Source organism: Mesoplodon densirostris, chromosome 5 (assembly GCF_025265405.1).
Source record: "Mesoplodon densirostris isolate mMesDen1 chromosome 5, mMesDen1 primary haplotype, whole genome shotgun sequence".
NCBI lineage: Eukaryota > Metazoa > Chordata > Mammalia > Artiodactyla > Ziphiidae > Mesoplodon > Mesoplodon densirostris.
The window spans coordinates 23,038,641-23,054,111 of NC_082665.1; the positions used below are offsets into that span (position 1 = coordinate 23,038,641).

General features: G+C 33.6%; 1 protein-coding gene across 1 annotated transcript in view; it reads right to left on the reverse strand.

Annotated features, from left to right (window-relative positions):
- Positions 1–2,610: 2,610 nt before the first annotated feature.
- NCAM2 (neural cell adhesion molecule 2) overlaps positions 2,611–15,471 on the reverse strand; it is a 225,875-nt gene continuing 213,014 nt past the window's right edge. Inside the window, 2 exon segments of the mRNA XM_060098789.1 lie at positions 2,611–2,722; positions 4,975–5,094. Of these exon segments, the coding sequence (XP_059954772.1) occupies positions 2,611–2,722; positions 4,975–5,094 (232 nt within the window).

The window sequence follows — 15,471 nt, forward strand, 5'->3', positions numbered from 1 at the left end:
TTTTATAATTTACTACAAGCCAGCTCTTATTTGGAAACTTTTATAAGTAGAGTCATTTGGAGCATTCCATTGAAATGTAAAAAGAAAAAAAAATGTTTATCACAGTATTGCCTTGCTCTTATAGGGCCTAGAGTTCAAAGACAAGAGATAAGGACCACTCAGACAATTGAAACAGTGCACTTGAAACAGTCTGTTTACAGTTAGCTCCCGATTATCTCTTAATTTCAGATCATTACTCCACATTAGTGGCAAGAAATTTAACAGCATACATATGTATATATGTGTGTGTGTGTATATATATATATATATATATATATATATATATATATATATGAGATATTTATTTAAACTGCTTTACATAGAAAGCCCAAAGAAATGCGAGAAACAGAACTTCCAAACTGAGGGAAAAATAATCTTTGTTTTTTATTATGATTTCTCTGCTCTTGAAGTATAGTGTGGATATAACAATAGTAAACATGCTAAATTGCTTTCTCAGTTTTCCTAATTCTTTCACCATAATTACTTTAAAAACTCGTAGCCTTATCCAGGAAAAATTAGTGTCCATGCCTATTGCTTCATGGACACTTTGTTAAGCTTGGTTACTCTGCCCAAACCAATTCAAGTATTTTGTTTAGTTTTAACACATTCATGCAAAAGGGAAAAAACAGTAAAATAAAGCAAACAGATGATCGGACAAACATAACTTAAACAGCAACAGACAAATCCATCAAAAGACCAGTTGGATAATTCCTACTCAAATTCCTAGGTAGGTACAGGAATATTTTTCTTCAGAATATTCCTGAAAATATAGCAAGGAGAGATTCCTACTTCATATAACCCTGTAAATTATGGCAAGGACACTGTAGAGATTTAGTGTCTGAACGTGCAGATGGGCAGTGTTCTGTCCTCTGATAACCATAGTTTTGGAGAATTAGTTAGTTGTCTCTCCTTGGTTGACAGTTTCAAGTACTTTGTAAATAAAAGTGTTCATAAGTGACATTAATATTACATTTAATATTTGTCAAATAATCTTCATAGAGAGATACCCTAAAGCAGGTCACTCTGCACTGTTAAGACTTTCCTCCAATGTTCTATTGGTCTGCATTCCATAACCAGTGCATGTTTGAGCTATGATACTACCTGAAATAAGAAATTATGAATGTGATGGGGCCTAAAGAAACCTTTGGCTCTCTAGGGTAAGAAATAATCTAAAACCTGCTCCCAACTGGTATGTATATTTATAACCATAAATACTTTTTCTTTTACCTTACATATAAGTGAAAATCATGTTTCAGCCTTTTACCTCTGGGAGCTTGCATAGCTTGGAAGTTAATAAGTATTTTATTCTGGTATATATTACTAATAAGTGACATTAGAAAGTTTGTGTTGAATAGTTAAGGAATTTCTTCTACCCAAGTTGTTTATCAAAATCTTAAAATGACTTCTAGCTACAACATCCAGAATAAAAACAGATAGTGGCAATTCAATTGTTTATCAATGACACTTTTATGGCAATGTCTAAATGTCAATTTCTCTGTAACTTAACCACTAAGGATTTTAATTCCCATTAGGCAGTTACATATAAGGATTGACCTATAACACTGGGAAAATGAATTTTTAAACAAAGATTATCTAAAACAATGGACAAAAATGTATCTGAAGATATGATTTGAAGTATTTGAACACTAAAGACTCATTTATTGATAAAATTATTTTAAAGAGTAAAAGGTAATCACATATTTATAAGTATACCAAGACAACATTGATATTGTTCCCATTTCAATTTACTTTATTTGAAGCTGAGGGCAGAAATCAATATTATTTTCACTTGCAATATATTTTCTTTGTGTGTCATCCATTGTGAGTGAATATGGCATATATAAGAGATAGAGATTTATGGAATCTTTCTAATCTAATTTTACACACAACTAATATTCATTTAAATGGGTAAAAATTTTGATCTGGCACTTCAGTCTATTAAAAATTCAACTTTGAAGTAACATTGTAATTATAACTTAAAAAGAGTTTTCCAAAGTTTCTCTCAATATTTAACCTCTGCTAAAGATAACTGGCTCCTTCAAGCCTAAGTTCCCTGAAATTCTCTGGATGAAAAGTGTAACCTTAATTAAGTATTTTCATCTTAAACTGATATCCACTTTAATAATCTATTTGCCCAAGATTGGATTAAAAAACATGCAGGGTTTTCTTATACATTTAGCTCACAAAGATTTTGTTTTGTTTGTTTTTTCTTAAACCCCTACTTGTGGAGAGGTTGTGTTATGAAATATAGTTCTTATGAAGTAGAGCATTTTATCCATATAATAAATTGCAGTACTTCAATCATAGAGTCAAATTGATACCCAAGAGTTGGTGCCGGTCAGGTCTCTATATTGAAATTCATAACAAAAGAAACAACAACAGCAACAACACAACAACAAAAGGAAATGGACCATGGGCAGGAGTATTTGATCATATGTATATGTATACAAGCTATTCCAAGCTAGAAGTTTCCCAAGAAATTAAGGTCAGTGGAATAGTTTTGGTCATAGGGTCACTGCAATCTAAATGCTCTTTGTAGCATTCATTGTTAAAGACTCTGTGATCTTGGTGTTATGCTTTGCTGTCGTCTTCTTTTGATTGAATGATGTCATTAGAAACCTTAATTTCTATAGTTTCTGGATTTAGGACTTCTTTCCCATTTTCTTCTTTTAAAGGCAATTTTCTGGAATAGAATAGAAAAATAATAAACAATTGGCTAAGGCACTTTAAGTGGTATCTCTTAACATTTAAGTTATTGTTTTGTAGAAGAAAATAGAATACGATTATTAGAATGAAAAAAATCAGATTTGTTAAATATCAAATTGACAGAAATATAATCTAAAAGATAATAATACAATATTGTCTACTGTAAAAATGTGATGTAATGAATAATAATTAATGAAACAAGATATTTGCAGATTTGGATGCACCAAATTGTTCATTATAGGGTGGCTTTGGTTTAATAAATCTCTGGTGTATTAAAAATATAATAAAGTGTTTTGGAGTATGAAAAAGCCAAAATAATTTTATATGTTAACTAGCTGATTTACTAGTACTCCGGTTTTTCAAGTAAAAACAATCAACAGATGCTGCCATATCTGTTACATAAAATTCAAAAGCTGAGTGAATTAGTGATATTTTTTTGGAACTTAATACAAATAGATATATTTCAGGACTTTTCCACTTTTTTATATTTATTATATATGTTTCTTTAACTGGTCTCTTTTCACTATTATTTTTTCTTAATATTTTTGTAATATTTATAGCATTTTTTGAGATTTCCCAATTTTAACCTATGAAGCAATAACAATCTTTGTTTCTTAATATTAAGACAGCTTTACAAATCATACTATGATGACAATAAATCAAGATTTAGAGTTTTTTCTACCAGCCTAAAATCAATGCTTTATTATTACATCTAGTGCATATGGCTTTGAAGGCAGTATTTCCTCCTTTGACAAAATAATTTTTTCACATCAAAAAAATTAAGTTACAAATAGAATTCTAACTCACCTCTGTGACTTCAGCCTCACCATTTTATGCAGTAGTGAATGCTACTATGCTAGTTCCTCTGGGATTTATTTGTAATTTCTTTTATGTTTCTGAATGAGAAGAGAAAGCCATGTCTTCTGAAATTCAAAGCTATTATGTGAAAACTAACCAATCGAAAGTAAGTTATTTCATTGCTGGAGTGAAGTAACATCTACTTTGTACCTACTAGGGCAGGCTCTCTTTTATGTTTATTATAAGTAGTGCATTCAGAGTTATTTTCTCCCATTCCCAAATACTGAAAACATTGATAATAAAGGATTATAAAAACAATGGGTTATTTCTAGCAGCAAAATATACAGAAATTTAGAGCTTGAATGGGAGGTGAGCATAATGCTTAATATATCTCTTACTCACAAAACTATGTATTAAATTTGTAATTAACCAGTGTTTTCAACTAATTATGGAATGGTGTATTTTTGCATATATATTTATTCACTATTTATATTTATGTTATATTGTATTTTTAAAGATTGCTGTTAATGCTATTATTTTTATGTTGAGTATTTCTTTTCTTCAATTGAGAACCAGAGTAGTTATTAAATCATCTTGTTTTGGTTTGGTTTGGTTTAGTTTGGTTTGGTTTAAAAATACAGCCCGTTCTATGTAAGGGCATTTTCTTAACTAGTCTTCATACACACCATTATATCATAGTCAGTGTTAATTAATAGATAGGAATTTGCTTTGCTGTGTAATATTTTGCTTCATTGAAAAGATTTCTGATTTCCAAAGGGAAGTGTATAGATGTGTTTATTTCACCCTATTTCTATTTTAGACTGTCATATTCATATTCAAAGCAATAACTAATTTTCTGACACATTTTTATTTCAATAAAGATCAATCACATTTTGCAAGTATCACTTTCTTTCTTTTTTTTTTTTTTTGTAGTATGCAGGCTTCTCACTGTTGTGGCCTCTCCCATTGAGGAGTACAGGCTCCGGACATGCAGGCTCAGCGGCCATGGCTCACGGGCCCAGCCGCTCCACGGCATGTGGGATCTTCCCGGACCGGGGCACGAACCCGTGTCCCCTGCATCGGCAGGCGGACTCTCAACCACTGTGTCACCAGGGAAGCCCTACTTTCTTAAAGAATAAGATAGTGTAGGAAAATCCAACTTTTTGACATGCTTGCATCATTTTAATATTTTTGCATAAACTTATGTGTATATGTGTGAACAGGAGATTTTTCTCTGATGATAGAAAATCTTCATGTGAAGTATCTCAATAGAAAATGGATTTTAGATATTCACATGTACTTTCATTGAAGAAGAAACAACATTGTTTTTAAAATGATGTTATTTGTCAATATGTGCTACAAATAATGATAATGTGTTCATTACTTTACAAATACTTATCCAAGAATAATTAAGCATTTCAAGCTACATACTCAGGTTCTGTGAGTGGTGTGGTTTCATTTGGCTCATTTACTGGGCTCCCATCTTCATGGTTAGTAATTCTTTCATCCTCTGTTCTCATCTCCACTATTGGTTCTTTTGATCCATCTTTCCTAGAAAAATAAAGAAAAAAAAACTTACCTATGAAATGTAAAAAAGGATGCATTATGGAACATGGTTAAAATCTCTACAAAATCCCGCCACCCATGGATTCTGATCCAGCTTGGTCAGAATAATACCACTAGGATTTTTTTTTCCATTTAAATTCATCTAGCCATATATTGTTCAGAAAAAATAGAAAGAAGAAATTCCATTTTGTCTAGAATTCTTTTCCTCTTCAAAATTGTGTTAAATATTTCACAAAAGTAGTTCAAATTTTCAATTTGATTATGCAGTTTCTTTTGGAAAATAAATGAAAATTATTTCATTAAATAAAAGTTATAACATGAAGTAGCTTCTTCCCCCTAATTCGCCATACACATTAAGATATATATTTTTTTATTTTAAAAATAACATCAAATAAAAACATGTTTTATTTGAAAAATAACATTGCTTCTATATCAAAATTTGGAAGTTAAAATTTATATATAAGATAATTTTAGTTTCAAATGTCTCTGAATTTATATGATTTTAACTATAATGCAACCATTGACGTATTTAATATATTCATGTTTTCAAGAAAATAGTTTAAAAAGAACAATATTGTAACATATATGCATGATTATTTTCACTTATAATTTCTTATCCATGTCATTTTATTAGATGTCTAAAATCTGAAATTAAGTGTAATTTATCATAATTGTGAGTAGAAATTTTACTGCAAGGTTTTGTAGCACAAAAAAGTAAATGAAAGAAAAACAAGGAAGCCATTTGCTGATGATAAAGAATGAAGTGAGATATAATGGTTGAGAATGATGTACTCATCATACAGATTTCAAATATGGCACACGAAAAAAAATTAGGAAGGGATGGGTGTTTTCAACTACCCAGGAATATAGTCTTACCATAAAATCCCACAATTGTGCCCTATGTATTTATCCAAATGAGTTGAAAACTTATATCCACAAAAAAATCTGTGCATGAATCTGTACAGAAGTTCTATTCATAATTGCTAAAAATTGGAACAAACTGAGATGTCTTTCGACAGGTAAATGGATAAACAAGCTGTAGTACATCCATACAGTTGAATATTACTCAGCAATAAAGAGAAGTGAACTATCAAGCCAAAGAAAGACATAGAAGAACTTTAAATGCATACTGCTAAGTTAAATAAGCCAGTCTGAAAAGATTACATACTGTGTAATTCCAACTAAACGACATTCTGGGAAAAAAAAAAAAAAAAAAAAAAACTATAGAGACAGTAAAAAGATCAGTGGTTGTCAGGGGTTCAGGATGAGGGAGTGAGGGCAGGATGTAATGGTGAAGCACTGGTCATATTAGGGCAGTGAGTGTACCCTATTTGATACTGTAGTGGTTTCATCATCATATGATGATGATTAGTTCTCTAAAATCAAGTAAACTAGGATTATATTTAAAAGAATGCAAACAACAAAAACCCAACAATGGCTCAAATATTTAACAGACCTCACAAATGCTGAGACCTGAAAAAGAAAAAATATTAAGGCTAATAAAACACTTTGATCAGGTGGCAGGTGTGATGTTGTTGCTTTTGTTTGAGTATGTAGGTACCTCACATAAACACACAAAATTTTGAAGAAAAACTAGAAGTCAACAGTGAAGCACTCTTTTTACACCTTTAAAATTCAAATGTCTGCTGGAGCTGGTGGTGCAAACATGTTTAACAACATCCCCTGTTTTGGGGCTCCAAGGAAGCAAGATCTATATAATAGTAGAGATGATGAAGAAGCACTTCATCATTAGATTTTAGTTGTTTTTTTTTTCTTGGTTGTTTGCTGTTGTTGTTATTCTTCAATTGATTCTTTTAAAAAATTATTCATGATAGTAATGCTCTTGATGACATAGAGGATGATACTGTTTGAAAAACATGGCTATTGATGATTCAAAAAATCATCAAGATGAGCAGAAAAATGATTCAAAAAACAGATTTTATTTTTAATTATTTTAATAACAGGTACAGATCTGTGATGAAATGAAACAGAATGTAAAGAAAAGATAGAAAAGATAGTGAATTTGGATTTTAATTGTATACATTCTTACCAAAAGTAAACAGATAAGCAAAGAATTTTAAACTAGAAAGGATAAAATAAACATTATCTAAAAGAAATGAAGGTGTAACATGAGAAAATGGTGAGTTGTCCTAAAATCTTTATTTTTGGTTTTAATGATCTTTTTGATTTTTAGCTTGTTAGCATACAGTACAGAATAATACAAAAGGGTAGAGAGGGAAAAGTGACTCTCCCTACCACTGACTGTAGGATATTTAGTTAATCTATCAGAGAGACAATTACTGTTGCATATTTTTACCTTGTTTCCAAGAGATACTGTAGGCACATGCCAGCATGTATGTGTGAAAGTGAATTATTTTTAAACAAAACATAACAAGCTAACTGTGTGTAATTTTCTTTTTCAATTTATACTAGGTATTAGCTGGAAGCCATAAAAGAGCATTTAGAACTGCCTTAATCTTTTTCATGGTGCATACTTTCCCATTGTATATATTCACAACAATGTATTTGAACAGTCTTTAACTGACAAACATTTAGCTTGTTTCCAACATTTCCTATTACAATAAATACTATCTGAAGCACACATATAACCTACATGAGTCTAATTCCTATTCTGTATAAATTACACTTAATTATTATCCTAGTGATATCAGAATAATTACCAATATGGAATTATAAAGAGTGACAAAGCAATATTTTGTTTAAATTGGCATAAAATATATGCCAAAATTTATAGAAAATTTTACAATTTATAAACTGGTAAACACAGAAATTCTGGCCAGATTTCTGGAACTGATTATTAAGCAGTAAATGATGACAAGTGTAGCAGAGCAGTTAAGAGGATGTGTCCTAGAAACAACCTGGCTGGCTCTCCCAACTCACTGCATAAACATTTCTGGCTTGGTTAGTAAAACAGAGAAGATAAAGATACCAAATTAATTTCTGCCATGTCCTTAGACTAGTGCCTGACATACATGCAGTACTCAATCATTGTTAACTGTCATCATCATCCTAGGAGGGCAAGGAGGATTTATGTTAGGAAATATACCACTAAAACTTGCAACTTGAACAAATTAAATAAGAGCAAAATGAAAATATCTTGATGCAAACTGAGAAATAATATTTTATACAGTTGATCAATTCTTAAATGAAAATGTAAAGTTCATTATTTAATGGCATCACTAGCATAATCCAAACTTTGGGATAGATTGGGGAAACTATTTACAACAAATGCAACATCAAATGATTAAGGGTCACATTATATAATCAGCAAGTGAGAGAAAAGTCAAACAACTCTATGAAAATGTGTAAAGAATATGAACAGGAAATTCCAAGAAGAATAAAATGACCAAAAGAAAATCATAAAACAAATAAGCTCAGACTCATCCCTGATTAGAAAAATGCAAATTTTAAATGATATTTTTCACTTATTAGATTGAAATATAAACTGATAATAGGCAGTGTTTGAGAAACACTGTAGGAAATATATGTTCTGTGATTATTTGGGATGTGAATTGGGAAATACATATTCTATGATTATTTGTGAGGTGAATTGGTACTGGCTTTTGTGAGCAATTTGCCAGTATTTTTCAGTTTTGATCTTCTATTCTATATGTAGGAGCTTCATCTACATTTACAAAAGGATTGATGTAAAAACGAAGTTCAAAACAGCATAATATACTTTAATATTATAAAGATATTAAAAGTCTTATCTAAATTGTAACAATAGAGAAGTGGATAAATATACTATGATGTATAATATTATGGAATACTACTTATTTATTTTAAAAGAGTCAGAAATTCATGTACTGAAATGGGACATTTTGAAGCTGCATTGTTATGTGAGAAAAATTGCACACACACACATACATATAAACATATGTACATATAAAAATTAGTGTGGGCTTCCCTGGTGGTGCAGTGGTTGAGAGTCCGCCTGCCGATGGATGGGACACGGGTTCGTGCCCCGGTCTGGGAAGATCCCACATGCCGCGGAGCAGCTGGGCCCATGAGCCATGGCTGCTGAGCCTGTGCATCCGGAGCCTGTGCTCTGCAACAGGGGAGGCCACAGCAGTGAGAGGCCCATGAACCGCAAAAAAAAAAAAAAAAAAAAAAAAAAATCAATGTGTGTATGTGTGAGGGGAGGTGTATGTTTGTGTGGTGTGTGAAGTCAGATGTAATTCTTACCTTTGCTTCTCTAGCTTTTTCATAATGTTTTTATTTTTTATTATTATTATTTTTATTTATTTATTATTTTATTTTATTTTATTTTTTGCGGTACGCGGGCCTCTCACTGTTGTGACCTCTCCCGTTGCGGAGCACAAGCTCCGGATGCACAGGCTCAGCCACCATGGCTCACGGGCCCAGCCGCTCCATGGCATGTGGGATCTTCCCGGACCGGGGCACGAACCCGTGTCCCCTGCATCGGCAGGTGGACTCTCAACCACTGCGCCACCAGGGAAGCCTAATTTTTTTTATTTTTGAATTTCTGTAGTTTGAAAATTATATGCTTAGGTGTAGTTTTTTTGTTTGTTTTATTTTGATTTTTATCCTTCTTGGTGTCTTCTGAACTTCCTGGATCTGTGGTTTCATGCTTGATATTAATTTAGGGATGTTCTCAGTTATTATTGTTTCAAATATTTCTCCTGTTCCTTTCTTTCTTTCTTTCTTTCTTTCTTTCTCCTTCTGATATTCCTATTGTGCATATGTTTAGCCTTTTGTAGTTGTCCTACAGTATTAGATATTCTGTTTTCTTTTTTTTCAGTCTTTTTTTGTTGTTGTTGTTTGTTTTTTAGTTTTGACATTTTCTGTTAAGATATTCTCAAGATCCTTTCCACAGCCATGTCTAGTCTTGCTAATAAGCTGGTCAAAGGGATTTTTCATTTCATTATGGTGTTTTTGACCTCTAGCATTTCTTTTAGATTCTTTCTTAGAATTTCCACCTCTGCTTACATTTTCCATCCCTTATTCCATGCTGTCTACTTTATCTATCAGAGTTCTTACCATAAAAAGAAAAAAAAAATTCTTAGTCTGATGATTCCAACATCCCTGCCATATCGAATCTGGTTCTGATGCTTGCTCCATCTCTTCAAACTGAATTTTGCCTTCAGTGTGCCTTGTAATTTTTTCTTGATAGTGGGACATGATGTACTGACTAGAAGGAACTGCTAAATGTAGGTCTTTAGTAATGTGGTGGTAAATTCTGGTGTAAAGAGGATGCATTCCATATTCCCATGATTCAGTCTCTGCCTTTTAGTGAGTCTGTGCCCCTGGACTGTGAACTTCATAATTTTTTTCTCTTTTTTTCCCCTTTAAGTGGAACAGGATGGTTAGGGTGGACTTGAGTTGGGTATTTCCCTTCTCCCATGTGGCAGTAAAGGGGGCCAGAGCTATGTATCCCTCTTTCTGCATGCTGAAAAGCCATTTACACACACAGACACACACACACACACTTGACTAGTTACTTCCTATTCTTTTTTATATTTTAGTTCTTTCACAACTTGCTCAGCTAAGTCTGATTAAGTAAATTCATTCTTTTTTTTTTATTTTACAAATTTAATCAGTTATACATATACATATGTTCCCATATCCCCTCCCTTTTGCATCTCCCTCCCACCCTCCCTATCCCACCCCTCCAGGCAGTCACAAAGAACCGAGCTGATCTCCCTGTGCTATGCGGCTGCTTCCCACTAGCTATCTACCTTACGTTTGGTAGTGTATATATGTCCATGCCGCTCTTTCACTTTGTCACAGCTTACCCTTCCCCTTCCCCATATCCTCAAGTCCATGCTCTAGTAGGTCTGTGTCTTTATTCCTGTCTTACTCCTAGGTTCTTGATGACATTTTTTTTCTTAAATTCCATATATATGTGTCAGCATACAGTATTTGTCTTTCTCTTTCTGACTTACTTCACTCTGTATGACAGACTCTAGGTCCATCCACCTCATTACAAATAGCTCAATTTCATTTCGTTTTATGGCTGAGTAATATTCCATTGTATATATGTGCCACATCTTCTTTACCCATTCATCCGATGATGGACACTTAGGTTGTTTCCATCTCCGGGCTATTGTAAATAGGGCTGCTATGAACATTTTGGTACTTGTCTCTTTTTGAATTATGGTTTTCTCAGGGTATATGCCCAGTAGTGGGATTGCTGGGTCATATGGTAGTTCTATTTGTAGTTTTTTAAGGAACCTCCATACCGTTCTCCATAGTGGCTGTACCAATTCACATTCCCACCAGCAGTGCAAGAGTGTTCCCTTTTTTCCACACCCTCTCCAGCATTTATTGTTTCTAGATTTTTTGATGATGGCCATTCTGACTGGTGTGAGATGATATCTCATTGTAGTTTTGATTTGCATTTCTCTAATGAGTAGAGATGTTGAGCATCCTTTCATGTGTTTGTTGGCTGTCTGTATATCTTCTGTGGAGAAATGTCTATTTAGGTCTTCTGCCCATTTTTGGATTGGGTTGTTTGTTTTTTTGCTATTGAGCTGCATGAGCTGCTTATAAATTTTGGAGATTAATCCTTTGTCAGTTGCTTCATTTGCAAATATTTTCTCCCATTCTGAGGGTTGTCTTTTGGTCTTGTTTATGGTTTCCTTTGCTGTGCAAAAGCTTTGAAGTTTCATTAGGTCCCATGTGTTTATTTTTGTCTTTATTTCCATTTCTCTAGGAGGTGGGTCAAAAAGGATCTTGCTGTGATTTATGTCATAGAGTGTTCTGCCTATGTTTTCCTCTAGAGTTCGATAGTGTCTGGCCTTACATTTAGGTCTTTAATCCATTTTGAACTTATTTTTGTGTATGGTGTTAGGGAGTGATCTAATCTCATACTTTTACATGTCCCTGTCCAGTTTTCCCAGCACCACTTATTGAAGAGACTGTCCTTTCTCCACTGTACATTCCTGCCTCCTTTATCAAAGATAAGGTGACCATATGTCCGTGGGTTTATCTCTGGACTTTCTATCCTGTTCCATTGATCTATCTTTCTGTTTTTGTGCCAGCACCATACTGTCTTGATTACTGTAGCTTTGTAGTATAGTCTGAAGTCAGGGAGCCTGATTCCTCCAGCTCCATTTTTCGTTCTCAAGATTGCTTTGGCTATTCGGGGTCTTTTGTGTTTCCATACAAATTGTGAAATTTTTTGTTCTAGTTCTGTGAAAAATGCCATTGGTAGTTTGATAGGGATTGCATTGAATCTGTAGATTGCTTTGGGTAGTAGAGTCATTTTCACAATGTTGATTCTTCCAATCCAAGAACATGGTACATCTCTCCATCTATTTGTATCATCTTTAATTTCTTTCATCAGTGTCTTATAATTTTCTGCATACAGGTCTTTTGTCTCCTTAGGTAGGTTTATTCCTATATATTTTATTCTTTTTGTTGCAATGGTAAATGGGAGTGTTTCCTTGATTTCACTTTCAGATTTTTCATCATTAGTATATAGGAATACCAGAGATTTCTGTGCATTAATTTTGTATCCTGCAACTTTACCAAATTCATTGATTAGCTCTAGTAGTTTTCTGGTAGCATCTTTAGGATTCTCTATGTATAGTATCATGTCATCTGCAAACAGTGACAGCTTTACTTCTTCTTTTCCCATTTGGATCCCTTTTATTTCCTTTTCTTCTCTGATTGCTGTGGCTAAAACTTCCAAAACTATGTTGAATAAGAGTGGTGAGAGTGGGCAACCTTGTCTTGTTCCTGATCTTAGTGGAAATGGTTTCAATTTTTCACCATTGAGGACGATGCTGGCTGTGGGTTTGTCATATATGGCCTTTATTATGTTGAGGAAAGTTCCCTCTATGCCTACTTTCTGCAGGGTTTTTATCATAAATGGGTGTTGAATTTTGTCAAAAGCTTTCTCTGCATCTATTGAGATGATCATATGGTTTTTCTCCTTCAGTTTGTTAATATGGCGTATCACGTTGATTGATTTGTGTATATTGAAGAATCCTTGCATTCCTGGGATAAACCCCACTTGATCATGGTGTATGATCCTTTTAATGTGCTGTCGGATTCTGTTTGCTAGTATTTTGTTGAGGATTTTTGCATCTATGTTCATCAGTGATATTGGCCTGTAGTTTTCTTTCTTTGTGACATCCTTGCCTGGTTTTGGTATCAAGGTGATGGTGGCCTCGTAGAATGAGTTTGGGAGTGTTCCTCCCTCTGCTATATTTTGGAAGAGTTTGAGAAGGATAGGTGTTAGCTCTTCTCTAAATGCTTGATAGAATTCGCCTGTGAAGCCATCTGATCCTGGGCTTTTGTTTGTCGGAAGATTTTTTATCACAGTTTCAATTTCAGTGCTTGTGATTGGTCTGTTCATATTTTCTATTTCTTCCTGTTTCAGTCTTGGCAGGTTGTGCATTTCTAAGAATTTGTGCATTTCTTCCAGGTTGTCCATTTTATTGGCATAGAGTTGCTTATAGTAATCTCTCATGATCTTTTGTATTTCAGCAGTGTCAGTTGTTACTTCTCCTTTTTCATTTCTAATTCTATTGATTTGAGTCTTCTCCCTTTTTTTCTTCATGGGTCTGGCTAATAGTTTATCAATTTTGTTTATCTTCTCAAAGAACCAGCTTTTAGTTTTATTGATCTTTGCTATCGTTTCCTTCATTTCTTTTTCATTTATTTCTGATCTGATTTTTATGATTTCTTTCCTTCTGCTAACTTTGGGATGTTTTTGTTCTTCTTTCTCTAATTGCTTTAGGTGCAAGGTTAGGTTGTTTATTCGAGATGTTTCCTGTTTCTTAAGGTGGGATTGTATTGCCATAAATTTCCCTCTTAGAACTGCTTTTGCTGCATCCCATAGGTTTTGGGTCATCGTGTCTCCATTGTCATTTGCTTCTAGGTATTTTTTAATTTCCTCTTTGATTTCTTCAGTGATCACTTCGTTATTAAGTAGTGTATTGTTTAGCCTCCATGTGTTTGTATGTTTTACAGCTCTTTTCCTGTAATTGATATCTAGTCTCATAGCTTTGTGGTCGGAAAAGATACCTGATACAATTTCAATTTTCTTAAATTTACCAAGGCTTGATTTGTGACCCAAGATATGATCTATCCTGGAGAATGTTCCATGAGCACTTGAGAAAAATGTGTATTCTGTTGTTTTTGGATGGAATGTCCTATAAATATCAATTAAGTCCATCTTGTTTAATGTATCATTTAAAGCTTGTGTTTCCTTATTTATTTTCATTTTGGATGACCTGTCAATTGGTGAAAGTGGGGTGTTAAAGTCCCCTACTATGATTGTGTTACTGTCGATTTCTCCTTTTATGGCTGTTAATATTTCCCTTATGTATTGAGGTGCTCCTATGTTGGGTGCATAAATATTTACAATTGTTATATCTTCTTCTTGGATCGATCCCTTGATCATTATGTAGTGTCCTTCTTTGTCTCTTCTAGTAGTCTTTATTTTAAAGTCTATTTTGTCTGATATGAGAATTGCTACTCCAGCTTTCTTTTGGTTTCCATTTGCATGGAATATCTTATTCCATCCCCTTACTTTCAGTCTGTATGTGTCTCTAGGTCTGAAGTGGGGTCTCTTGTAGACAGCATATATATGGGTCTTGTTTTTGTATCCATTCAGCCAGTCTGTGTCTTTTGGTGGGAGCATTTAGTCCATTTACATTTAAGGTAATTATTGATATGTATGTTCCTATTCCTATTTTCTTAATTGTTTTGGGTTCGTTATTGTAGTTCTTTTCCTTCTGTTGTGTTTCGTGCCTACAGAAGTTCCTTTACCATTTGTTGTAAAGCTGGTTTGGTGGTGCTGAACTCTCTCACCTTTTGCTTGTCTGTAAACGTTTTAATTTCCCCATCAAATCTGAATGAGATCCTTGCTGGGTAGAGTAATCTTGGTTGCAGATTTTTCTCCTTCATCACTTTAATTATATCCTGCCACTCCCTTCTGGCTTGTAGAGGTTCTGCTGAGAGATCAGCTGTTATCCTGATGGGGATTCCCTTGTGTGTTATTTGTTGTTTTTCCCTTGCTGCTTTTAATATGATTTCTTTGTGTTTAATTTTTGACAGTTTGATTAATATGTGTCTTGGTGTATTTCTCCTTGGATTTATTCTGTATGGGACTCTCTGTGCCTCCTGGACTTGACTAACTATTTCCTTTCCCATATTAGGGAAGTTTTCAACTATAATCTCTTCAAATATTTTCTCAGTCCCTTTCTTTTTCTCTTCTTCTTCTGGAACCCCTATAATTCGAATGTTGGTGTGTTTAATGTTGTCCCAGAGGTCTCTGAGACTGTCCTCTGTTCTTTTCATTCTTTTTTCTTTATTGTGCTCTGCAGCAGTTATTTCCACTACTTTATCTTCCACCTCACTTATCCG